Genomic DNA, 27,996 nt, shown 5'->3' on the forward strand with positions numbered 1-27,996 from the left:
CCCACCTTCAGTTTCGACTAGCTCCTCCGCTTCCGCTTTCGGACTCTACACATTAGTAGTTCGAAAGAAATCAGTATTAAAAATCTACAGACGTTCAAAAAGCAAAACTAGACGACATTTACATCTCCATCAGGAGTCCAAAGCCATGATCAGCGCTTACATTAAAACCAACCAAAAGAAAAGAAACGAGCTCCAAGAGAGGAAAAGAGAGAGAGAGAGAGAGAGAGAGACAGACAGACTTGAGGCTGATTATAAATAAGACGTCGACACTTTTCCGAGGAGAAGAACGGGTAAACGGTTTGGTTCCCTTTTCTATTTACATGTTAGGTGGGTCTCCCACTGGCTGATGGGAGGATGCATGTGGATGTTGCTTTGCAACAATAGGTAAAACAGCTAATCTTTCCTAATGACCGACAAGACGAACCTATTTGTCGGTTCGATGGTTCAGTAAGTGGCTGAAGTAGCTGAAGCCCTTCTGAGTGAGAGACCAGTTTCATTCAAGTAAAGAAACTAATCTAAACCAAAAGACACAACACACAGCTCAACTGAGCCACCTTACCAAAAACAAAACAAACAAAAAAAAACATACGCTGGAACCAGACCTAGAGCCGGTGGCTTGTTTAGGCAGGTTGATCCGCCCTGTCCGTTCGATCGGACGCGTCACATCATCATTAAAGAAGACGGTGAGTTCGGAGCCCTTGACTTAGCAAGGAGAAGACGTGATGGGAACATGAATAGAAAACGATACTACACTCACTCTGAGAATTCCCCTCATCTTATCTTCTACAATTACAAAAACCACTCAGACAAATCGACAGAAAGACCACCAATGTGCCGACAGGCGCTCCATTTCATCCATCCACCTCAAGAAATGTGGACAGGGACACACCCATCTCTCTCCATGTCTCTTCTGCTTAGGAAAGCCTGTGGAGCGCTCTGGAAACTGGCAACCGTCCGGTCTCCAGCACTGGTTCTCAACCCACTCCAGAAATGTGGACGGTCTGAAGGTCATGTGGACCAGTTTGAGAACCAATGACGAACCAATGCTTTAGGGCAGTGGTTCTCAACTCTGGAACCACCCCAGCCTTGCACTGCTATCGCAGACAGATGGGACACTAGTCAGTTAGTCCAGTTCAGTGAGCTACCAGTGATTACAAACATCCAGGAATCAGACCGAGCAAGCAGATTACACCGAAAGATACATTACTAGGAGCGCACTTGGTTATATACCAGTCCCGCACAAAAGCCTATGAATGATTCAGCTTATTAAGAAAACCCTCAATAATCAAACTGCAAGGCTGATGATGCAACTAACAGCAGAAGGCACGGGGAGGTTTCCCCTATAATATTTCACAAACTGGTGGTTTTTCACTACATAAACAAACAACACACCCATGCAGAAGTCCACAAGCGATTTCCGAAGCTGAAGCTGTTCGGCTGCAGCAATAAAGTCATACCACTGGTCGCATAAAAAAAAAAAAAATCATCATCACAAAAATCTGTACAGTCTACAACTTTCATCTCTGCCACTCTGCATAATCGGAGGCGATCGGATGCAATCTTCACGACTGCTCAAATGTCAAAAGCTCTTACGCAAGCGATAGTAACAGTTAAATAAAAATGTACACCAAATAGGTGCGTTAAAGGATGCTGCAGAATGTCTCGAGAGACCATTTAATCAGTGGCCGTATATAAACACCTGTAAAAACGAACCAATAGAAAGGTAAAGGTGACAGCGTGTTCTGGGAATGGGAAATCGAGTGGTTGGAAGCGACCTCAACAGTCAATTCATACGGTTCTCAGAAATCAGCACCCTGATGATCTCGAGAGGATTTGCTGCGTCTATTGAGAAAAGGTCTTGTTAATACCCTGCATTATTGCTTGTGAAACAGGAACTCTATCTTTACTGTCTTTACAAACTCAGAGCTCAGAGGGTATCAGTTTGGCATCTAGGGTCAACAGTCCAGGGTCTACTTTCTATCAGACAGCACAGATGTCCCAGAGGCCCGGCGTCCAGAAGGGTTTACTTATTATCCTTCCCAAACATCTCTGTTCCAGCTCATCTGGTATTTGATCAGGAAGATCACCCAAGTGAGCTGAACACCAGACCTCCAGGTTCTTAAACCACTCCTCAAGGACCAGCCAACAGTCCCGCAGTTTTGCCTAATCACTGGGTTAGAGCAAACGTGTGGACCATTTAGGGGTCTCTTTGGACCAGTTTGAGAACCTCTTCACTAGGGCAGGACATTTCTTGTAAGAAATGAGAGCGTGCACAGCTTCAGTGCTTTCATTTTCACTGTGGGCAAAATCAGATGTAGCCAATGGTTCAACTTACAGAGTTCTGTATAGTAAACTTAAAATAAAAATATGGGGTGGAAAATATCACGATATTTCATCGAATTGTGAAACATAGTTTTAGCATGACGCACAATATACTTATCTGAGCATATCGTAGAGACGGTCAGTGCTTAAAGAACACTGACCAACTGACCACATTTCATTACAAAGAATGTAATTAATCCTGTAAAACTGGATTCACTGAAGTCCTAAAACTGGGATGGGAACCAAATAGCAGCCTTTAAGAATCTGCTGCTACTGATGCATGTTGTCTGTGTCAAAATGTCATGATTAATATCGTGCATTATTAAAATGTCTTTAAATACTGACAAATATCGTACCCAATAGCCCACTCCTACAGCAGAAGCACTGTTACTAGCAGAAATCTCCCATTATGGCTCTTTAAAAGCAACAGTTCAACCAAAAATCTCTCATTTACTCAGTTTTCCAATCCAATTTACCAATTACCCTGAACATCACAACTAGACTATTAAACAAGACTATTAAAAGTTCATCATCCGTCCTATACTGTCCAGGGTACTTCAAACTATGCTATACTCCGACCAGCCGCTAGCTGAATTTGTAGATCTTGGCTGTAGTCCCTTAATTCCCAATCATGACCCTTGCCAGTACATTCATACAGTGAATGAATGATGGTCTATGGAGAGACTCCATATAGGTAGTTTAAAAGAAATGCTTAGCACATTTTCTTTTTGGGGGGGGGGGGGGGGGGGGTGCTGCTTTACAACTCATCATCATCATCATCATCATCAAGCCTTTCTGAGCTATCAGGTGTGCTCAAGCTGACAAAACACAATCTCCATGACTTCCATCGAGCCTGCAGGAGGTGCATTAAAGCCGAATCCCTACAGTGGCCTCCTGGAGAAATCATTAACCTGCCAATCAAAACGTTCCAGCAACTTCACAGAAGTTAAAAAAACAAAAAGTGTCCCGTCAGTTTGATCAGAGGTGGTCAGAGCAACCGTCACAAACTACGTGCTATTTCAAAGAACGATGCGCGTCCTAGAAATAAGCCAGTGTGCAGAACAAGTAAACCGTTGCAGGAGGGAATAAGGGGGAAAAGGCCACACCAGAGCAGAGCACCGTAACCGTAAAGTCGGACCAACACCGTCGCTCGTCCTGAAGATCTGCATGTAGATCAAGGATTTCACTGATGAAGTGAAAGTAGACTGTATAAACATTCATAAAACAGAATGTGTCCAATGTGTCTCTTGTTATAGACTGTTATTATCTTTATTATTCCATCCTCAGGATGAAGCATGTAAATATCACTGTTCAGAAAAGATATCCAAGCTGAGAGGTACATAAGTGTATGGGTTTGAAGAAAAAAACAAAAGTAGGCTACTGAAGATGACTGGCCTTCTGGGCTGCACCAGAAGCTGTAGACTGGGCCGGATGTTTCTGATCACCTCTGAGCAAATATGGTTTTGGACGCTGAGCCACTGCAGTATGAAATAAAGCACAAGACAAATACACACAATAAATGGATCCGGACGATTTCTCCAGGAAGGCCAACATGGCAGGTCCAGCAAGCAAGCAACAAGGTAAAGCGGAGATAGAGACCCTGGGTGTTAGAGACGCAATAATGCCAAGAAACGGACATGAGCCGAGCTAGTGAACCTGAAGGACTGACAGTATACTCCAACACGGTCTAACCTCTGAATCTGAAGGGCTGCCTGTGCATTTAAGAGCAACTGGAATTAATAAGACTTCTCCAACTGAAAGATCACCCCAAAACGTGGGCTGTCCCACTTTTAGAAAGGCCAAATCCATGCCAGGAAAGCCTGGGCAGCTCTGTCTATACTGTCTCTGCCTGGGTGTAAAAATTCAGAAGGTCCAGAAAGTAAAAATTAAAAATCCGGTTGGAAGAAAAATCGGAAAATCCGGATCCAGGAAGATAAAAAAGATCACCTCAGGATTTTGCTCTGAGGCAGCTGAAACACTTACTTTCTAGATCCGGATTTTCCACCACTGCTCACTTTATGAAAGAAGTGCTGCGATGTGTGATTATTTCTGAACATGGCTGGACAGGCCATCCATCAGAACGTGCCCTTAATATTCTGTACACCCTTCTCTGAGCACTGTGGTTACACTACCTCACAAGAGGAGAGGACTCATTTAAATGCAACTTACAAACCAGCAAAAATCTGGACAATGTAAACTGTTCAACTGGAATTATTATTATCATGAACTACGCAAGTGTAATAGTGATAACACGGTAACTACGGAGAATGTAGCTTGTTTCGGAGTTTGAAAGCCAAAATAGTGGATTTCTAATCATTTCAATTATTATTATTATTATTACTTTGTAGACGTCAGCGAGGCCAAGTAAACACTTGCATTGCTCAAATGTTTCTCAGGTGTCCTGAGACGTACAAGGCAATGAGAGATACGTTTTGTCATAGAAAAAAGAAAATTCATTCATAGAACAAAAATAAAAAATAACTGAATAAATTGCAGATACTGCTCATTTCTACAATAAAAAACTAAATTAAAAAAAGAAAACCCAAAACCTGTATGTCTGACTGTGCAAGCTTGTCTTAATGTTAAATGTATACCACCCATATTTGCCTGGTTATCCATTAGTGGTTGTTTTCAAATCCACATTGTACCAACGTAGCCCTTATTCTCAAGGAAATATGGAACATGGAATGTTCAACATCCCAATACTGTGGCGGCAAAAAGAAGAAGTCGCCCAAAAAGAGCAGGAGCGTGCTGGAGAGCAGGACTATGAAGGGAAGGTGTACTGTGGCCTTGTGGAGAGTCTGAAGTGATTATGACTGAAGACCAGCTACTGAAAGTCTTCGTACAAAGGGGAGCAAGCGAGCAAATGAGACAGTGAGAACAGGAGAGACAGGAGGGCCACACCATTCTTGGGCAGCAGGTAGCTCATGACAAACAGAATGGCTAGGAACATGTGTGAACCACCCCGTTCTTGGACAGGTCCGGGCTGCTTGCCACCAGATCAGATGACAGACTCAGTGAGGACGTCTTGCTGGTCAAGGAGGACATACTGCTGCTGCCCAAACCACAGTCCTGCACCACAGAACTCGAACCATTGGAGCCCTCACTGAAAACAAAGAAAGGAAGCAAGTGTAAGAGAAGAGAAAATCCACCCAGGTAAGAAATATGCTTTTTATGGCATTTACATAAAATACTTTACTTAAAAATAAAAGATAACTGATTGACATATGGGTGAAAGAAAATAATTTTCAATTATGATGATATGGTTTGCAATACTATACAATATCAATTATCAAAAACACAGAATCCATTTTAATTCGTTTACTAGGTTTGCAGTAGTACACTTTTAGGTATACAGTATATCAGAATGTATGGTTATTATACAATGTACATTTGCGTAATACCGGTATTGGAGCATTAAGCAAATTTGTTTCCAAAACATTAATGAAGAAAATAATCAGCAGATTAATCCATAAAGAACATCCATTACATCTATTTTTCCATTACTTTTATTTATATAATTATATAATTTTACTTTCATTAATAAATTTAATACACTTTTCCTTGAGGGGTCACTGTGACAGAAGATGGAGAAGAAGGAGGAGGAGAAAAAGAAGAGAAGGGAAAGGAGAAGGAGGACAAGAAAATGAGAGAAGGAGAAGAAGAAGGGGAAGGAGGAGGATGAGAAGTGGGTGGAGAAGAAGGAGGAGATGGAGGAGTAGGAGAAGAGAAGAAGGAAGAAGAATTGTGAAACACTGAAACCTTAAAACGGTGATATTCTCTGAGATTGTTTACATGTAAAGACTGGTGGTCAGATTGGTGGTGTTGTAGTTTGATCCCACTGTTCTGATTGGACAGAAAGTAAACTTTTCTTTTACTCCGATTTACTTTACTTTGACAGATTTTTATACTCTAGCTTCTCGGAAATTCGATTAAAATAAAAAAAAAAAACCTATATATCGACTTGCTTACAGTACCACAATGTACTGAATCGTAACTCCTGTATTGTATCGCCAGCTTCTTGCCAACACACAGCCCTAGACTGGTCAGCGATGACCAAGGCAGCCTTTCAGGGTTTCAGTCGTGCCTGATGATTTAACTCTACCATGGTTTTTGACTTAAGCCTCTTTATCCTCGATAATAAAAGAACACCAGAAGCCTCTTCAGCGAAGGTTCCCAAATGATGGTGATCCTTCACCCCAGTAAGTTCAGCTCCTAGCCTACTTCAATCACTTCAGATCTGATCTACAGTATCTCATCAGCCTTACCTGAGGGCCAGCTGGTGCTCCTCTCGTTGCAAGCTGTGCTCACTCTGGCCATTTTCACTGGCTGCTACCAACTTATACTTCATCCCAGGAGCTACATGGCCCTCCTGCAGCACAAACATAACACGACTGTAGCAAACCACAGGCTCCTCCAACACTGACCAACGCAATGCTAGGGTGGTTTACCTATCTTTCCTGAAAACCATTGTCTATTGTCACAATTATTCTTCTGAGTGCATCCTACCAGAGCAAAGCAGGAGTGTAGGTGGATGGAGGTTTAGGTTTTGGCATTTAACTACGATCAAATGTTGTGATCAAAGGGGTGCATGTACTCATTTAAATTACTGCAGATTAAAAAAATGACAACAGCTAATTGAATTTTGACCTCACTTAAAATAGCTTGACAGCTTTTACTGATATTGGATGTATTTAATTACAAGTCTATTAGGTCTATTAGCACAAATCCCAGGAAGCAATCAGAACAGCTCCTGCAAAAACTCATCTGTAAACATGGGTCAGGGTTCTGCCCCTGAGGGCTTGCTCACCAAGGCCATCTCCCGTGTCCTCATGCCGATCTCTCTCTCCACCTGGTGCAGCTCCAGGCTCAGCTGCTCGCTGGACACGCCAGCTGTTGACCATTCCACTGGAGCTGACGGTCCGGCCATAGAGACGGGCTCTCTCTGCAAAGCCACCACACTGCTGGAGCTCTGCGGCAGATTTAAGGTGTTAAAACCAGTGCCGTAGTGTAGATCAGGCAATATAAAATAATTAATAATCACACAAGCAGACAGTTAGCTAACCAGAGCTCTACATTCTGGAAATATCTTTATAATTAAAACGTTCAATCAGATACAGACCGATCTGAAAAGCAGGGAAATCCCATTACTGAACTGGACTTCAGGTCAATAATCCCTACCTGGCACTGCATTCTTTATTTTATGGCCTTAAAATCACTGTTTTTAGAAAAACGGCACTCTGAATGCTTAGGACATTGATATAAGAAAATATAATAAGCTGCTCACCTCCATGGAACGATTCTGTTGGGTGATCTGTTGGTTGACCTGCTGGAGCTCCATCCTCAGTTGTTCCCTATCTTGGGCAGCAGGGGGCAGACTGAATGACAGAGATAAGGTTACATTATTATTTGCTTACATCTCTGCAGAAAATGCAGCAAGCCTGGATACACAGTTAAACACCTTAAGCTCATGTCATGTGATTTTTTTTAATGACTTTATATGATTTGGGTAAAAAAATCGTACACAATATTAACATAGAGGCCTGTGCCATTCAAAACGACCCTCACCGCTCACTGAAGTATCCCTGAGATGGCATGGTTTGATGCTGGGGGTATGATGATGCTTCACTCCAGCCTCCATGATTTCCATAATTATAATCAACTGCACAAAACAAAAAGCACCACTGAGATGAAATGACCTCATTTTAAAGCAATGAAACTGGAAGAAAGTAACGCATGCATGGGAACCACCCACATTTTTATAACCTACTAGTCTTCATTTTCATGCTCTTTTATTTATTTATTTATTTTTTAACTCTTAACTTAAAGCAGCATTATGCGAGAACTGGCATTTCTTGCTCCTTACCTCCCCCTACAGTCAAAATCTATAATTCACAGTTCGAGCCACCCCTAAACGACCCTTTTTCCGTCCCATTTCTATACGAGCTAAGAGCTACAGAAACATCACGTAAAGTGAAAGAAGCATGTGGGCCGAAGGCCACATTTATCACATTTGGACCGTGGACCGAGGGCCACATTTATATTTATGCCAGCTTTATCAAGATTATATCGTGCAGATAGCAGCGTGCTGAGTCTGGAGTAGCTTTGATTACACTGAGTGGAGCATGGTTTTGAAGCTGATATTTTAAGGTAGAATTGCTACATAATGTTGCTTTAAAGCCTTGAAGCTCATGAGGATGCAGGTTACCTGCACTGGCAGTGTGTTTGGCTGGGTGGCCCGGCACCAGGCCAGAAGGCTGGTAGCCAGATTTGGACGTGCGCGAGATGACTCCGAAGCGTGAAACAGTGGGCAGGGAGCCGAATGGAATGATGGGGTCGTCGTCTTTGACCTCAGGTGCTCTGCGTTGCAGCTCCAATGCAGGATCCCTCAGGCCCTTTTCTACATTCTGCTGATGAGAAGAGCAATTGTTAAAATCTCTATATCAACTTTTTCACTTTCTCACTTTAGTTTATATTTATTTGTGTTTTATAGAGTTTTTGGCGCAATTTAAAATAAATATAATAAATTTCCTTTTGTACATAGCAGATTTGTGCCGCTCATAAAAGAGTAATAAGTATCACTGCCCCTCACTTTTATGTGGCCTTTGGTCTGTCAACATGGTAAAAAAGAACAAACTCGACACAGCAAACAAAGATAACCTTTTGCCTTGTGCGCCCACTCAAAGTCATTACAGCACAACAGAACAACAGCACAGGAGAACCTTTTCAATTCACAGATACTTCACAAACTCATGAGCTCGGTCCAGGGCTTCAACTCACCATTTCCATGTAGCCTGCGGCCATGCCCTCTTTGGATTTCACATCCTTGCCAATGTATGGGACAAATGTGTCACATGACCATGGAGAGTACTGAGCAGCGTAGTCTGGCTCCCTGAAGCTCTCGAATGCAGTGGAGTTCTCTTCCATGTACTGTTGAGCAATAACACAAACACTCAGTATAGTGCATGCAGCACTAATTTTTCAATCTTATGGTCTTAAAGATCTTTGATCATATGGAGGTGGTGAAAAGCTGGCCCTGGTACACCTTCAGCTGCGGAACCACCGCAATTAACACTGTGTTTACATGCACCTTAAATGATGATGTCACAGCCGGTGGCCTGCTTACGTGGCTTTGTCCTCTAGCTTCTTGGGCGTAGCTTGAATCGTAAGAGGGGGCCAGGTTTGGGGAAGAGGCAAAGGGTGGAGGGGACACGACTTTACGCTCTTCTAGCTGGGCCATGATCTCCTTTCTTCGGCGGTGCAGGTCGTCCAAGGTGGGCTGCGATCGAGGGTAGGCAGCCTGAATACAGAGAGAATAGAGCCATGAGGTGACTTTCTGCATTAAACATGGGCTCTAGATTAGTGTCAGTGAATCTTGTCTTACCCTGCTGTGAGACCTGCGAGTCCCATATCTGTCCCGTGATGATTCCGGGAGGTAGGCAGAGGCTCCCGCTGTTTGGGGCTGCGAAGGTGGGGGTACATCCATGGGCACTGGACTCCTGTGCCCCAGTTCATCCCGTGTGTAAGACTGGGGTGGCAGGTGGCCTCCATAAGCTGGGTGGCGGCGCCCATCATGGTGTGGGGGGTAGCCATATCGGGGGTCAGAAGGTGGGGTGGGGTACTGACGTTCTGAAGCATAGGAAAGGGAATAGGAGTCTGGGTAGGGCGACAAGGCTGGATCGGCAGGGGGACCAGGGTTACGGACGTAGCGAGCCATGTGTGGGTAAGTGTAGGAGTTCCCTGCAGAAGAAAATGAATTATGTAACTAAACGACAGAACATTAATAATAATAATAATAATAATAATAATTAAGAAATATTGCTTTAGTTACCTGCAGGGTACTGAGAGGACTCGTACTGGGAGGCAGAAGGCGGTGGTCTCGATTCTGGGTAATAGCCCTCAAGCTGATGTGGTGGGTACTGAGGTATCTGGGCAATTCTGGAGGCAGCAGACAGGTGTTTATGACTAGCCAGGCTCTCTCTGGACCCTCTAGAGTGAGGAGGCACAGGCAACATCACCTTGGGCATGGGATCCAATCTGTCCAAAACAAACAAATCCCTAAATAAATAAACAAACAAACAGATTGATAAATAAATTATCAGGATGCCTTTAATTAAGCCCCCTTGTTAATCTTTTAACAATTTACTATACCCTCAATTATATATTTTGACAGTAAGATTGTTATTTAACCAACTAAAACTTCAATTCGGATTAAAATTGTGATTTTTCTATGTTTTTTTTTTTTGCTAAATAAATTTTAAATTATTTGAGGATTATTCATAAATTTTACTACCTTTACATCTTTGCTAGAAAGGAAAACACAGTTTTTTAGAACCTACCATTTATAAACTTTCCAGTAATGGTAGCAAATGCAAATATTATATTATTTGGCCCATAAATGAGTCTAATTATAATATATGGAACTATAATGACAATGACATTTAATTGCTGTTTGAGACAAATGTGCTTTCCAACCTAAATACATAAAAAAAGACTAAAAAAATCATATGATTAATTAGCTTAATTTGAGATTTTACATTTAAATATAAAATAAAGGAAATGAATTAATTATTGTAAGCTTATTTTAAGAAAATATATTATATAAATAATAATTTATTATAGGCTTAAATGTAACAATGCATTAAAAATAACCCTCATAATGGTGCTTGGTTACTGCCACCAAGAGGGGATGTTAATTTAATGGTACCAAATTTGCCTGAATACGGTCAAAATTCACAGATGCTACTGCTGGGAACATCAGATGACCAAAAAGCACATTGTTTTTTAATATCATTAAATACATAATGTACTACAGCAAGAGCTGCATATCATTCACACTTTAAAACAAACATGCACTCACGAGTCTGGAGGGGATTCTGGAGCACTGAGGCTACCATTGTCTGGCTTTCCCAGTTTGCGAGTTGGTTCGTACGAGGGATCTGCGCCCCGGGATATTAGCAGCCCTGACCCAGGACCCACTTGTATGATGCCATTGGTGACCATGCCAGGTTTGTGGGACAGACCCTCCACAACCATGCCCTCATCAGGAAGAAGGTTTGAGGTGCAAACAATGTCCATGTCGTTAAGCTGCGTCAGGGACTGGCTTAGGGGCTTCCTGGTGGGCAACCGCTTGTTCATCTTGCGATACCTGGCATTAGACAATGAAATCAGACACAGGCCATGCTGGCTGTAGAGTCCTATAAACAACAGTTGCGAACTACAAATGCACTTACTTCTCCAGCTCCTCCTGGGAATGGGCAAATGTGCAGCTGGCTCCTCTGGGACAGCCTCCTTTCTGCTTCATGTCTCGACACATGTAGGTCTTATATTTACTGTGCTGAGGGGCCTGAAGACAGCAGAGGGGTAGGGTTAGAGGTAACCTCTTCAGCCAGGCACCACGGTTCAGTTTCTTGACCTGCATCTGGGCTGTATGGCTGTAAAAGACCACGGATGAAGATACTGACCTGCTGTGGGTCTCCTCCCTTCTTGCTGTGGTTCTGGATGAAGTCCACTAATCCGTGCACAACTGTCTTTACAGCCACTAGTCCTTTGTCAAGCTGCTCCCAAGTTGGTGCAGGGGCATCTAGTAACAGCAGAGGCAAAAGTACTGCTCATTATTGATAAAATAATAATAATTAAAAAACCTTCACAGACTCCTCTGCATCTCCACCCTTGTTTCTGAACGCCTCAGAGAGCTCTCTGGATCTGGCCATGATGGTGATCGTCTTCACCACCACTCACTTCAACCATCAAGAGCAGAGCAGACTAAACGTCTGAGGTTTAAATAAGATGGACTCCTCCAGAATAATCCTCTCCAACCATGTTCTGATCATCTGAAGCTGATGTTCTGCACCTGAGTCTAATTCTACACATTATAAGTAGTAATAAATGTGTGTGGGTTCAGACTGTTTTCCTAACATGAAAACTTAATTTCTATTAATTCTATTTTTATAATTATTATGATTAAAGACTTAAGACTTATTTCTTGAGTTGTTTTTCTTGAGTTTAGTCTGATTACCTCCATCTCTCCATGTCAATCAAATGTTCAGATGGTTAAATAGGTTCAAAAACACCATTATTCATTAAGGTATTCATGAGATGCCCTAATCCATGTGTGAATTACTGAAGCATCTTCACACAGCTGGTCATGAAGCAAACAGCAGTCAATTGTCCAGACACTTGCTCCCCATTACAATAGGGAACCTATTTAAAAAAAAAAGAGGTCACATGGGCAGTGATATAGTGTAGACACAGACCTGGGCTGGGGTCGATGTCAGCCAGCAGCTCTAAATGTAGCCTGAGGCGGTTGAGGTTGGCTGGGTCTCCTGTTCTCTGCAGAGCAATGGTGAGCTCCTGCACACTCTGGGCAAACGATGCTGGGGTCTGCAACTAAAAAAGGGGTAAACAGATAATAATAATTTTTTAAAAATCATAGTGAATCTCTCTCAAAGCACTAAAACTGTGTTTTACTGTGTAAAATATGACCTATTAAACTATGCTACTGCATATAATAGATAATAAATATCTAATTTAAAAACTATAAACTTAAGATATATAAACTATATAAACTTAAGATACATTTTCAGAATCACTGCTATGTTTAGTGGTTTATCTGATGTAAAACAGCTCCATCATGGTACAGCAAGGAAACTCTGACTTTTGGGCACCTCAAAAAAATCTCTGGCACCATCTAGTGAAAGGTCAGTGGCATTTAAATGACTTGGCACTTAATTGTATGACACCAGTTCCCCCTCATAATGTAGAACCTGAGACATATATATATTAATTTTAAGAGACATCAGTCAGACAGACAGCGGCAGATGCAATCTTACATGGAGAAGGAACAGAGACCAGCCATCTCCAGCATAAATCAGCAGTTCCCCTTTTAGCATGTCACAGAATTGAAAGCTCTCCTGCAGTGTGTGTTTGGGATATATCCCTATTCCCTCAGTTCAGTGAAACTAACTTCTAATCTCACGCCTCGGGTCATAATTTTGGTTCAGATCAGACTAGATCAGACAAAACTACGATAATGAACCCTCTGCTTTTGTGCAGAATTAGCTAAATAAAATTTAAAGTTTAACAGATCTGACCAAAACCCTACCTTATCTATGATGGACTGCATGTGGGACTTATGAGACTGGTCCCCGTAGAGTAGGGAGGACCACTGGTCAGGGGCGATACGCAAGCCTCCCTCCATGGCGATCTGGACAATCTGAGAGTCGTGCTCTCTCCGCAGAGCCTCGTATGTGCGGAACTCCTCCTTCAGCTGCATCAGAGAGGAGTCCTCGTCTCGCTTGGTCACCTGGAGAAGACGAAAGACATGAATATGGGCTCTTATCATATGAAACTGCTGCAAATTTACTGATATTTAAAAGGGTAAAAATACCTTAAAACAGGAGGCTCTGTAGAGCAGCTGCACCACGTGTCCTATACTGGTTTTAGAAGCCTGAGGGAAGCGGGGCTCCAGCCTCTGAACCACAAACAAGACCAGAACCTTGCGGGACAGGGCCGACCCGTCCTCCAAAGCCAGCAAGACGAGCTTCAGAGCTTCTTCTTGCATGGCTGCATTAAAAAAAAAGACATCGTTTTAAGCTTCTTTGCATAGTTTGTAGTGAAGCATCTATTATTTTTTCACTTTCACAAAAGGTTCTAGGATGAGAAACTGAATCGCTCCTTTAATTCTGTTCATCCATTACAAAGACAGTCCAAAGACATTCTGTAAACTTGTTAAAAGAGAAAAGTTACCAGGGCCGAGAAACTGGCAGCCGCGAGCTCGGACAGCAGCCCACAGGTTGGAGGAGAGCTGCTGTGGGTTTTGGTGCTGCAGGATGAGCTCGGTCACCGTGCGTTCGCCCAGAGAGCGAGCTGCCCGCATGGCCCGGATACGGCCCTCCTCCTCCACCAGCTGGCAGTGCACTAAGGTCACCAATTTCCTCTGCATGGGCCTGCTGAGAAGGCTCTGGGTTGCACTGCCCAGCCCCACACCTGCACAGAGCAAGCAACAGGGAGAATGAGGCACAGATGTAATACATACATTACTTGGATTATTTTTCTACTGGATTTTGGAATAGTCCGAGCGTTCCTTCACGTAAATCTGTGACATAATGACTGGAGGTGAAGTTAGAGAATCTTTTCCATAGACAACTTGAGTAAAAGCAAAATACTGAGAATCTGCAGATGAACAGATTAGTACTTCCTTTATTTTAGCGTTTTCAGAATAACACTGAACTAAACTACATTACTTTTCTCACAAGGCAGGGGTATTATGGGTATTCTGATTTGAAAAGACAGTACAGATATACAGAATATTAAGAATTTAGAGGATGTTATGCATGAATGTTTTTTTCTGTTCCTTATTTTTTGTTTTTTCCTGTTTATTAATAGTTTCTTTCCACTCGTGACTTTCAGAAACACTAGAAAAGCACAGTCAGGTGTTTACATGGCAATGAACAACCACAGGACCAAAGGTTTTTCCAATAAACATACAGTAAATAAAAATGAGAAAGTACAAACCTTTCAAAATATCACTGAGCATGAAACCGTCTCATACAGTCTTTATATGTTATGAGCTAAAGTTTACTTCTAGTTCAGTTCAGCTTCCTAATGATCATCAACACATGTTTAAAATGTTAAGGAACTATATGTTGAAATGCAGTCAGCAGTGATGCTGAGGTTATGGAAAAGTTATGGAAATAATTCAGTGAATTTAATAGAAACACTAAAAAAAGTATTGGGACACCTACAGGAGCTTTTATATGACGTCCCATTCTAAACCCATAGGAATTAATAATATGGAGCTGGTCCCCCTTTGCTCTAAGTTCTAACAGCAGAAGGTCTGGAGCTCTGCAGTTATTGGAGGCTATGCTCTGAGCTCAGCACTCGGCCCTGACCCCTCTCTGTACCTTTACGTGGTCTGACAGACACTCGGTGTCTGAGCTGCTCTCTGTGAGCTGTTCCTCCTAAACTCTTCCACTGTTCAATAATAACACCACTCACAGCTGATGGAGGAAGATCTAGGAGGGAGGAAATTTCACCAGCTGACTTGTTGTTGTTGGTGCAGCGGTGTCTCCTATTACATACAGAACCACACTGGAGTTCAGTGAGCTCTTCAGAACCTCCCGCTCTTTCACTGATGTGTATAAGAAGGTAGACTGCAGGACTAGAGGCTGGATTTTACGCACCTGTGGTGGCAATGGGACTGATTGAAGCGCCTGGATTCAGTGATTAAGATGTGTGTCCCAATACTTTTGTCCATGTAGCACAATATATAATGTAATATTTTCTGAGAAAGTTTTAGGACCTCTGGTGTTGCTGAGGGGTTTGAGGTAGAGAGCCAGCTCCTCCACACAGATGCGAGCTTCCTCATAATGCTCGGTGTCTTCTGCTCCTCTCACCAAGGTGACGGGCTGAGACTTGGGCACCTGCAGACAGAATCAGCACATTAGTCACCGCAGGGCGGTTCACACACTGTACAGTTGATGTTGTCATCTTTGCATAGTTCACATAGTCTCGGACTTTTTCCACTCTGACGCACTCAAAACAACCGTGCTCCGCGCTTGGCATACTGATGCGGGGCCGGGTTTTCGAAGGCTCCAGGGACGGCTTGGGAGAAAAGTAATGTGTGTGTAGACCGCTGTGAAGTTCTGTGGTCTACATGTCATGCAAAGTATGTAAAGAAGCTTTCAGCAGAACCGGTTCTGTCTATATTGACGACAGAAGGATATTAATATACTATGTTGACTCGCCTTTGGCTAAACCTATCCTCCCTTTTTAACCACTTCCAGGGCAGTGAGTGAGTCATTTGGGGAAGAGTGTGTATTATGTATGTATGTGTGTGTGTGTGTGTGTGTTTGGACTGTACGAATATCTACCGTGACCGTATCAGGTGACTAAGCAAATGCAAAGGAGAGTACAGAAAGATGTAAGATCTCCCTCACTCTCTTTCTCTCTCACACTCACTCACTTTGTGGCACACTCCCTCTCCCGCAATCCAACCAGACGAGAACGACCACAAGCTCTTCTTTTAGAAACCCGATGCCTCAGAAAGCTGCTGAATAACAAATGCGGCTCTACGTAAGCTCCGCTCGCCCTCTCTACCCACTCTTTCGTTGTACCGCTGCATTACCGCGGCGTCCTCCCTTATCAGCAAGACTGAATGAATACATACATTCATTCACTGGGATGATAAACAGCCGTCTAGCTAAATGAGACGTGCAGACTGCAAGCTATGAAAACTCAGCCGAAACTTGGCGTTCTGATCGGTATCTCTGGGAGGATTAAAACAAAAACAGTCAGGTGGCGGTGGCCTGCAGCACTCCGGTTTCCTCGTGCCAGTCCTTTTAGGGAAACATAAAGGCAGGGGAGCACAAACACACGCAGGACAAACGTTCACATACAGAGACTTACATACGGAAATGAATAGGGCTGCTCAAAGCCTAGTTTTCTGTTTAAACAGCAGCTCCTAATGTGCTTTTAATAAAGCAAAACACTCACAGGGGAGCAAACCGGGAGCTTAGGACTGTGAGCTGTGATTATTATTAACAATAATAATAATAATATTAATAATAAAATAGGGCTGCATAATACACATCTCTTCAGTAGAGCGGGGCAATATCAAGTCAAGTGGGTTTTATTGTCATTTCAACTACTGATATTTTTAATATCAGTAAAATTTTTAATTGTATTGTGATAAATGTTATCATCATGACCCCAGGGCTGGGCGCTAAGGTAAAAATACAACTATATCATGATATTTAAATGCTTTTTTTATGCCACACAATATTTCCTCACAATACATGTTATCACTGTATAATCTACTATTCAGATCCTCTCCTGTACTGAATACAGTGATTTATACTCTATTAACATCTGCTGCTCTTCATCTAATGAACCCAGTCTAATTACACTGTTAGTAATGAAACCTGCAGCTGATCAGTGTTTATTAAGCACTAACAGTCTCCTCCATTGATTAGAGAAGCTGACTGTTATCACCATCACTACATTTATCATGATACGATAAAATATCGTCATTTCGTCCAGCCTTACGTGGCGCAAAATATGCTTTTCTAAGCGTATCGTCAAAATCGTCAGTGCTCGAAGAACACTTGTGGGGCTTCGGTGATTCAGCGGTTAGAGCTTCAGGCTATGATGACAGGGTTGTGGGTTTGATACCCGGGCTCAGCAAGCTGCCCCTTAAGCAAGGCCCTTCACCCTCTCTGCTCCCCGGGCGCTGGAGTTGGCTGCCCACTGCTCTGGGTGTGTGCTCACTGCCCCTAGTTCACTAGTGTGTGTGTGTGTGTGTGTGTGTTCACTATCACAGATGGGTCACATTTCGCTATACAGTGACTGATACTCACACCTTCAACATCTTCAACACTGATCAACTGCAGGTTTCAATATAAACAGTGTAATTAGTCTGGATGACGTGCAGCACAATTTCAACACAGAAACACTGTATTCGTTAGAGGACAGTATTAGAAAAGCCATTTTTAATAATGTGTGGCTACTGATGCATTTTGTATGCAAGCATGTAGATCACAGTTAATATTGTGAATTGTAAAAATGTCTGTAAATAATAATATTTTTACTATATCGCCTACTCTAATCTTCAGCATCGCCATCGTGATGTGGGCATGCTCAATAATCACATCGCAGGACGTGCAAGACCACAAAAGGCCCATTTTATTACATACGACGTATTAATAGGGTCAATATATTAAAAGGTTTAATGGCGTTAATCACATCAATATTCTGGGATTAATTCTGATAAATCAAGTTAAGGTGCTTGCTGGCACGTCCTTTCATTTTTGGGTGGAAGAACAAACAAATACATAAAACAAACAAATAAATAAATATAAATAATAATAATAAATAATATGTGCCTAATACATTGTCTAGAGGAATCTGTTTATTTTCTTATAATATCTCAGTGTAGTTTTGAGAACTTCTGCCTTGAACTAAAGTTAGCTAAAATTATTGAGCTTATTAATTATTAATAGAGGAAATTATTGAAGCTCAGACAGAGAAAATTTATGAACGGATGATCAGTCATTGGGCTGGATTAAGCTAAGAGAGGAGCAGCTGTGTGTGTGTGTGTGTGTGTGTGTGTGTGTGTGTGTAAGAGAATGAGAGTTAGTTATGAGATTTAATCCATATTATTAGAATAAATAAAGTGTGATCTGAGCTCAACAGTAGCGGCTCTAAGTAAAACCGCTAATACCTCACTAGTCTCTGTACAGAGTGAGACCTACAGGAGAAAACTGGGGCCAAACTTGGTAAGATTATTAATTTGCAAAGGAAATAAAAAGTATTAAACGTGTTAAAGTTTGACGATTAATCATGTGTGATACGTTACAGTTGGCCGCACTAATTATATTACATATTAATGCTGTAATACACACTGTTCTCATTTTCCGTGATGGATCCACCAGACGCAGATTAAATTCATATCGCCCAGCACCATCACCAAGTACGGGGCGAGATTTGGATATCAGTGTTTAGAATCTGCTACTACTGGTGTTGCAAAGCACTGTGACAGATCTCATATACAGTCAAAATGTCTTTAAATTAGGAGTGGGCAATATGGTCAAATTTTATATCCGGATTTTTATCATCATTTATTTTTTACATTTGATCAGATTTCATCCATTTATTCCCCATTGGGATTTGGATCGCCAATTACCCTACCCGTACGTAATCTCCCCCATTGCACACAATGCCATTCTGGAGAGAGCAAGGCCAATTGTGCTCTCCCGAGTCCTTGGACCAGCGATTCTCTGATCATAGTGACAGCACCTCAGTCCACTGGACCACCCGGGACCCCTTATATCAAAATTTAAATATTGAAATATTCAAATACCCTCCAGCACTTAATTGGTAAATGATGTTTATCTGAAATCTGCTGCACTTCATCCAATGAAAGCCGACTGTAATAAACAGCACAGCTGATCAGTGTTCTTGAGGCACTGCTGATATCCTCGATATGCTTAGCACACCAACTGATCACAATACGATAAAACCCTACATTCAATATTGTGATAACATTCAGGAATGAACCGGACCCGCTCCCACTGCCAGTCCAAACAGTGCTCGAAAGACACCAGAAGTGACTGACTCACCTGACCACAGACCAGCTGCAGCAGGGCGCTGTTGAAAGGCAGCAGCTCGATGTCGGTGCTGATGGTGGTCTGGTCGAAGGGGCAGGCCTTGCGGTGCAGCTTGTTCAGGCACATCTTGCAAACGGTGTGGCCGCAGCCCAAGCTGATAGGCTTGCGGGCGTTCTCCTCGAACGTTTGCGTGCAGATGGGACACAACAGAAACTCCGTCCATTGTGGCGCTTGTACGGGCATCGTAACAAGAGTGGGTCTCGGATGCTCTGGTGGCCCAGGTCTTCTTTCAGGTCGGCGTCTTCCTTCGCGGCCGTGCGCGGGGTCGTTTTGTTAAAAACAAAAAGGCCAAACGTCCTATAGATTCCACGGGAATCGGAAACGCTCTTCTGCACGTCCAGCTTTTCACAGATCTTCAGGCATTGCGGACGTTTAGCACACAGTGCTGAATACATAACCTGCAAAGAGACGAAATTCATATTAGGGTATTTGATCAAAACAACAGGCTCTGGGGCGAGTTTCCCAAAAGCTGCGTAATGGCAAGTACTTCGTTATCTAGTGCTTAGGAATGTCTGTTATTGAATTATTGAGCATTTTCCGAAATCTCGGTAACTAAAGTACTATGTGAACTTGCTAGCAATTTACCCCAAGTAACCCCACATAATCCTTATTTACGATTTAAGGCAGTTTAGCAGCTAAAAGCCAAGAGCAGCAAAATCTTTGAATAATCAATTAGACATCAATAATTAGACAATAATCAACAGACATCAAATTATACTTTATAAACAACAACCATTATTATTATTATTATTATTATTGGTATTCCCAGATACTTGAACTTAAATACCGGACAGACGGCTCTAAATCCTGATATTTACAGTGTTGCACTTTTTATAGACGGCACCTTTTTATTTCTGATCCTAAATAAGATCTAATAACCTTGAAAGAGCAGCGTTTTCTGGTTGAGTAACAGCACATTCGAAATGTTTTAGAGCTGAAAATTAAAAATATGTGCAGGTAGGGAAGCGTAATCTTGCTCAGCTTCACCAAAAAGCTTTTAAATGCTGTTTAAATTCACATTTACTGGTGAAAAAGCACCAGTTTAGAAACAGCAAGAGCTTCTGCAGCAATTTCTCACGCAGTTACTCTTCTCTGAGTAAAAAAAGCTACTAAACTTCAGTGTTTCCTGTAAACAAGCTGCTGAAACTCAACTTCTGAGTTCAGAACCAAAATTGTTTTTATAATTTTAATGATGAGAACTATATATGACTTGTTTTTACTGGTTGTTTAAACGCTTGGTCTCGTAATACAGTACGAAAACAAAAATCTTCCGTAGAATGCTGGTAAGCTTCATGGTATCAGTTCTCGCTATTGCTGATACTGAAACTGTGAGCAAGTTTCCTGCCCAAATTTTCCTCCCCAAAATTGATAGCCAATTACCCAATCTACTCATAAGTACTCCCTTAGACTTAGTGCAGTCTCACACCAACAAATTAAAGTGAAAGGACCGGTTCCATGGATCGGCCTAATTATCCGATACCCGATCCAGCTAATTTTGATAATATCGGGGCCGATACCCGATCCATGCATTCTCTATACATTCTCTACTATGTAGCTCCATCCCCTGACAGGAGCCACTGTAGATGATCAATGCTCAACGTTAATGTCATGGCTGATCTGTATCTATTTTTTCCATTTCAGCTGGAAACACTAAACTAAGCTCAGCTTAGAAAAACTACAGTTTTCAGTCTCATCGGGCGACAGGTCGGTTCACTTGCATACGGCAGAAGCTTGCTGCTTTAAGGCTCTGTAAAGCAGGGGATTTTGAGTGACTAATCAAATTGTGCAAAGCCAGCATGGTGTGACTTGTTATGCCAGGAAATACTGAGACAATTAAGCAAGAAACCATTACAGGCTGAATCATCTGTAACTCTGTAGAACAGCAGGAGTAGCTCTGACTGATTATGCACTACTAAAAAAACATCTACTCGCGTGGAACAGAACTGAAAGCGAGAGTCGAAGTTACTGTTAATGTTTACATTTTCTTCATAGCTCAGATTTTTCCAAAAATAAAAATATATGCTCAGGAAATGTAAAAAAAACTGCAAAGAAGCTTCAGAGTAAAATTAAAGCAAATTGAATTAAAATAATGACCTGCAGCTCATCTCCTACCTTCACAGAAGCTCTGGAGAAACTCTCCTTCAGCACAGCCTCTCATCACGTCTCATGCTGTAGCGTGCCAAACACCCCCTACTCCAACAAGCCGTGCTTTAACCTCACGCCTCCAAACCTAAACAACTACATGAACTGATTTGCTTACCGCACATCTTCAAGCCTCGCCTTCATCTAGTCTAAATGGCTGCGCACAGCATATTCAAATGAGCTGCAGTTCTCTCGTCACGCTTCCGTAACAATCTCAGAGAATCTGCTACCCTGAGAGAAACGAGGCACTTCCTCCTGCGAGCGGCCCGCACCAGCCCGACACCTCCTACCCACCTGACCTCAGACAGGTTTGCATGCTGGAGGATTTCCCTGTGCCTAAAATTAGGTCCTTTGGGAGAAGTGGGAGACCTTCCTGCAGTCTTTATTAGGGGGCTGGACTTCTGAGAAGTTCTACCACAGGTAGAAATAACACCAGGAAATGCTCCAGGTTAGCCAGAACCAGGCTGGCGTGTAAGCGGCAGGATTTATGACGCCCGCCAACGATGTGGGAGAGTGTGTTGAGAAATCGCAGTGTAATGGTGATGGGGAAATAGGACTGAAGGCAATAATGAGAGGGAACTGGGGTGCAGGAAAAAGCCCCAGCAGCTTGGCTTTCAGATCCGAAGTCTAAATAAAGCCTTTATGAGTCAGCACAGCCCACTGGGAGCGGTGTGATTCACACCTGGTCACTCGTCTACGATCTCAAATAGACTTTTTCAGCAATGTGTGACGCTCATATGCCCTCACTCCTCGGTCTGGCCCTCTTAGACACTGTGTGTCCAAATACTTGTGGACATCCATTCTAGCGAATGCATTTAGCTACTTTAAGCTGCAGTTATTGCTGAGACAGATGTGCAAATGCACACACACAGCTTGTCTAGTCCCTGTAGAGTAAGTACTGCCAATAGAATAGGACTACCTGGAGTAGATAAACACCTACTAGACAGGGCTAGCAGCATTGAGCTGTGGAATGACGGATGGTGCTCCAGCCAATACTTTTGTCTGGGATGAGGTGGGGTGGTGATCATCCAAAATTCTGACCTGACTAATGCTCTCGTCATCACTAAAGCCTTCTTCCCTGGACAGTAGAGACAGTCACTCCAACAAAAGCAGGATTAACTCTTTATGATAGTCAATTTCAGAAGCAACAAATAACGAGCAGGTGTCCCTATACTTTTGTCAATAGTGTAGCTTCCAGATTTCTGCAAGTAGATGTGAACCGAACAGAACTGGAACTTCTGGACAGCCTGTTCATTCATTAGTTATTCATATATTGAAATTGCTATTCGAATATTCATCACACTTCATTACAGAAGCTCAACAATTTGTCGTTATGGTTTAACTGGGCTGTAAAGTGCGACCAAAAAAAAAAAAAAGTAGTATATGGTACTGGGAGTTGGCGATACGGCCGAAATATTGCATCACGATATTTAAAGACATTTTCACGATACACATGATCGCAGCCCAAATACTTTATCAGTAGCAGCAGATTCTTAAAAACTACTATTCAGACACTCTCCCTTACTGAGTACAGTGATTTCTATTCAATATGTGCTGCACGTCATCCAATTAACCCAGACTAATTACTCTGTTAGTAATGAAATGCGCAGCTGGTCAGTGTTTATTAGGCACTGACCATATCCTGGATATGCTTAGAAAAGCATAACGTGTATCACGATTAAACTTGCGATAAAACATCACAATACCATAAAATATTGTCCTATCGCCCAGCTCTACAGGATCATTCTCAAACACACTCCTACCCACAGGACGGCTTTGGATAGATCTTATATGACCCGTGTCTGAAACTGTGCCCTACTCACTATATAGTGCACTAGTATTTTGTAGCGTTTTTCAGCCTGATGCCATTAATGCGCCAGTCTACCTGTGAAGCTTCTGACTGTTTACCTGCAGGACTTCATCATCATTCTCGCTCACATTTCAATTTTTCCATACAGCTTGACGCCACATTTTTATTGTTGTCTTTATTCCTGTTTTGCTTTTATTATTATTATGATCCGGTGTTGACCTGAGGAGGACAAGTTCCCCTTTTGAGTCTTGGTTCCTCTCAACCCAAGCGAGAATTTTCCATGCCACCGTTGCCACTGGCTTGCTCAAAAGAGGCTCGAACCCGGATCTCTGCAAAGCTGCTTTGTGACAACATGTGTTGTAAAAAGCCTAAATGAATAAAACTAAAATTTGAAGAAGTACTTCATCATCATTTAAATCCCTTCATCAGTTCAGAAACTCCTAAGTCTGGCATTACCATGCGTCCTGAGTGACCCGATCAGCACAAAGTACAGGTGTACAGAAGCATCTCGAGGGATCACTGCAATCTGTCCCTACCAGCAGAGCACCGCCACGTCAACCGAAATCACAGGAAACATGCAATAACCGCGAGAGCACGCCGCCCACCGTCCACACAAGTTAGCAGAGTACGCTACAACAACAGACTAACTAATGGAGAAAGGTGATACTCGTAGCTGGTGCACAAATGAATCGAGGGTTTAACATCTCGACATCGGCCGAGATCCGTGTTTAGTAGCGTCAGGTTCGTCCGTGGGCACCCTCCGTGTTATTGGTGCGGTGGAAGGACCCCAAGCCAAAACCTTTGGAAGACAACAACAGTAGTCCTGGTAGATAAAGCTAGGATTGAATTTCTGATATTTCAAAGCCCTATGGCCATATATTTACTATAAAAAACAAACAGCACAGAACCTTTTATTTTATTTTAAATTATGTTAAATATTTTAAAATAAGAATGCTGTTTGTGTTTTTGACAAAGTGAAGCTCTTTTTTTTTTAGTTTTGGCCGATATATTTGATGTATTTTAATATATTTTAAGAAGTTTGTCTCCTTTTTTGAATGCTGGGTCAGGGTCCCGCACTATTATTTATTTTAGTGACAAATAAAGAGCAATTTAGTAGATTAAAATCTGTGTTAATTTGTTATATTGTTTAACCCCTCAGGGTTAAACAAGTAGTGTTTAAGTCAATCCTGATGTCTTAAGTCTCTCCCACATGGTAAAGTATATGGTTTATTGATTCAACAATGGTATCGGATCTGTATTGGGTATCGGCCGATATGCAAAGTTTATGTATTAGTATCGGAACTTTTATATTTTTTATATAGTTTAGTTTTTATTTTTGATATTTTTCAGTTTCATTTATTTTTATTTATAAAGATGGTTCAAGTCTGTGTTTAATAAATGATGACGTCTAACTCACAGCATCAAAATTAGTCCAAATCTTTAACTGGCAAAATACCAGTAACACAATCTACTGAGCTGAAAATATCCCCGTGAACCCAACTCTGGCAGCGATCTGGCAGTACCAGGCACCCTCACAGAGACATGCATCCAGGATGGCGCAACTGATGGACCGCCAGCACTTGGCCTGACTTTCGTTTGTTTGGGAACAGCAGCTGTTTGCACCAGATCATCCCGATCACGCGGATCATCTGTCTTCATTGATTTCCACCAAACTGACAGACCTTCTCCAACAGAACAGCTGGTTACAAGAGTCCACCGATCATAGGGTGGATATATTAGGCAGCTTCAGCTTCTCGAAGTTCAGTTTATGATGTGTAAGAATCCAAGACTCTTTGACAAGCCCATCTGTGATGTTCTGGACGACTGGGTCAGAACACCTCCAAAAACATCAGGCAGGTCTTGTGGGGTGTTCTTCCCAGTATGCAGCGGTCAGTACCTATAGGGGGTCATATCACTGCGCCAGAAACCACAGAACGCTTTCCCAGGTCTTGTGGAGTCCATGCCTCGATGACTTAGAACTACTCCGGCGGCATAAGTGGGACCTACGTGACATTAGGCAGGTAGTTTTAATGCTATGGCTGATGGGTGAAGCGTTTAGGATCTGTGGACGGGCTTCTCCTGACGTGCGTCTCTGAGGTCAACGTATTTTACATTCTTTTTTCAGTACGAGGAAATTATTATCAGTGTTAATCAAGCATTACAGCTGTCAAAGTCAATTTAATGAGGACGTAATGGGAGCGGAATTAACGTTCGGATGCTCTTCTGGAGAAGGAGAAAATGCAGTACCGGTCAGGTCTGTACTTGCATAGCCTGCTATGCAAATCAGATATATGAGGAACACACCACAGTCCAATAAAGTCAGCGTAGTTACAAGTTCTTTCACTATCTGCTCAGTTTTTTCACACTAAAACATGAGGAACCTGTGAGCACATGGAGTACACCAGCTAAGCCACCTGAGCAGCATCGTATGATCCACCCCAAAACTCCAACACAGACCCCAGCTTGGCCCACGTCTCCCTACAGAGCATTAATAGGGATGAATGTAGGCCTCTTTGCAGCAGCATCAGCCTCCCCTCTACTGGACAGCCTTTCCACCAGAGGGATTTGATTGCACTCTGCCACAAAAAGACTCAAGATTCATGAGGTCATTTACTGATGTTGGAGCTTCAGTCCAGACAGGACCACTAACACCATTATAACTATATAAGCACTAAGCACACCGGCTGTCTGTCACATGATTTTAAACCATGCTGAAACACTGCTGTGAGGATTTGATTGCTTTCTGCCACAGTAGTGAAGTGCTGATACTGGGAGACTTGGTCCACGACCACAAAGACTACGAAGACTACTTAACTCATCCCAAATGTAAGCGGACGGCGCTCCTTCACCCCAGAGATAACAACAGATGATCTCTAGCTCCACGATCCTGGCAGACCAATAACAGGCTCACGTCTGGTTATGTTTAAAATTCGGTGGAAAGCGAGGAGATTACTTCAATATCAAAGACTTCAATATCATCCAAATATGGTGATATTAGTAGAAATCAGCAGTGTCATCATTTTAGTCTTTACAATGCACGCAAATCCTGCAAATCCTACACATAAATCTGCGGCTTGTAAGAGACCAAAACCAGGCATTTAAAGCCCAAACAATAATTAAACAATATCCAGAAAAAATTACATTTTTAAAATCTGGACTGTTCATGTGACCCTCTGATCAATTATTGTGCATTGTATTTTTATATGACTTGTATTTTATATCATATTTAATATTCGCTCAGTTTGTTAATACAAATTAACACAAAGACCACAAAATTGCTCAACCCGCTGCCCTTAAAACCCCTAAAGTCACAAAAATCATTCCAATCCATAATGCTGCACACTCAATCCATAAATCAGCAGATTTTTATTCGATATTATAATTGAATATATTGTTATTTAATAATCACATTAAGGTTGGAGGTCTCAAACATACTAGCTGAATTAAATATATCAAATATGACACTTGGCTTTTAAAAGAGACACACAGACTTATGAAAAAAACATGATCCACACATGCTAGCTAATATATGTAATTAGTAATTAGTAATTATATTAAATGATCATTTTGTCTTCATTTAACACTTCAGTCTTAAAAAGGCATGAAAAGGCTGCACGACATACATACAATGTGCTGCTTGTAAGGATTGAAATTGGAGGAATTCATGTCGATAATTGAGTGTAGCTTGTAGACTAATTATTATTATATAATTAAACAGCTTCGTAAATTCATATTTATTCATATTTATTCATATTTTACGCGATTAAATCGAAAGCAGTCAGAACAAAGTGCCAGACAGCATGTAGTTAGCTAGCTACAGCTAGCCAGGTTAGCTAGTTAGCTATCTAGCTAGCTGAAGGTTTAAGGTTTAGTTCATATGGAGAAATATACAGCTATTTAATATGACATTATACAGAATATTAAATATATAACGTATAATAACTGAGTTATACAGCTCTAGCTACAACTGTTTGTACATAAAGCAAGCGTTAAGCAAACGGAACCGGCCAGTTAGCCAGGAAGCTATCGAGCTAGCCAGCTAACACGGGAGCCACTTTAGCTACTAGGCTAGCTAGCTAAATGCGCTAAGCTAACGAGCTGCAGCTACCGAAGCGTTTCACGGTTCATTCGAGCGCAGATAAAACCAGCAGGAGCCGCAATAAAGTGTCCGCACCGACCCGTGTGCCTTTACTTTACCTTTTCCTCGACATGTTGGGTTTATTACTGCGTTAAACTGAACCGGTTTGCCACCATAACCAAGCCATGAGCAGCAGCCACCCTGCGGGCTAGCAAGCTAACGCTAGCGCTAGCCTCCCCGGGCTAGGGGCAATAAACGGGCGGCTATTCAGCAGCTTGTTAAAGTGTGGAACTGTGTTTATGACCTGAGCAGAAATAGGAGATATTCGGCGGGTTACTTACAGTTCTTCAGCGATTTATGGCCAAATACAACAGCTTAATCTCGGTCGCCATCTCGGCAGGGGTGTGTTTGCTGTGAGCGGCTACAAACTACATTCAGCGCGCATGCGCAGTCAGCCTTGCGTAATACAACAGTCG

The 27,996-nt window shown here is 42.2% G+C and overlaps 1 protein-coding gene across 6 annotated transcripts; it reads right to left on the reverse strand.

Annotated features, from left to right (window-relative positions):
- Positions 1 to 8: 8 nt before the first annotated feature.
- Positions 9 to 27,949, reverse strand: rc3h1a (ring finger and CCCH-type domains 1a). 6 transcript variants are annotated; one of them, XM_072660314.1, is made up of 20 exons: positions 27,862 to 27,949; positions 19,443 to 19,888; positions 15,626 to 15,746; positions 14,071 to 14,310; positions 13,712 to 13,887; positions 13,427 to 13,627; positions 12,579 to 12,711; positions 11,787 to 11,905; positions 11,556 to 11,668; positions 11,183 to 11,470; positions 10,154 to 10,359; positions 9,707 to 10,062; positions 9,449 to 9,622; positions 9,103 to 9,252; positions 8,531 to 8,732; positions 7,891 to 7,984; positions 7,610 to 7,700; positions 7,133 to 7,294; positions 6,591 to 6,694; positions 9 to 5,428 (listed from the first exon to the last, which is right to left on the reverse strand). In XM_072660314.1, the coding sequence occupies exons 2-20, from the start codon at positions 19,671 to 19,673 to the stop codon at positions 5,266 to 5,268; spliced, it is 3,324 nt and encodes a 1,107-aa protein (XP_072516415.1). In that variant the 5' UTR covers positions 19,674 to 19,888; positions 27,862 to 27,949; the 3' UTR covers positions 9 to 5,265. The 6 variants fall into 6 exon arrangements, with proteins under 6 accessions (XP_072516415.1, XP_072516412.1, XP_072516414.1 ...); XM_072660311.1 differs by having other exon boundaries at positions 9,413 to 9,622; XM_072660313.1 differs by having other exon boundaries at positions 10,154 to 10,380.
- Between the last annotated feature and the right edge of the window lie 47 nt (positions 27,950 to 27,996).

The sequence above is a fragment of the Salminus brasiliensis genome, chromosome 17 (assembly GCF_030463535.1).
Source record: "Salminus brasiliensis chromosome 17, fSalBra1.hap2, whole genome shotgun sequence".
NCBI lineage: Eukaryota > Metazoa > Chordata > Actinopteri > Characiformes > Bryconidae > Salminus > Salminus brasiliensis.

Excerpts from the sequence above, each read along its gene's own strand:
- rc3h1a (XM_072660309.1), bottom strand. The coding sequence starts at position 19,673 with ATGCCCGTACAAGCGCCACAATGGACGGAGTTTCTGTTGTGTCCCATC. Across the intron at positions 13,888-14,070 it reads CTGCCAGTTTCTCGGCCCTG|CCATGCAAGAAGAAGCTCTG; the intron begins GTAACTTTTCTC and ends TTTTTAATGCAG. Across the intron at positions 9,623-9,706 it reads CTCGCAGGTCTCACAGCAGG|GCTGCCTACCCTCGATCGCA; the intron begins GTAAGACAAGAT and ends CTCTGTATTCAG.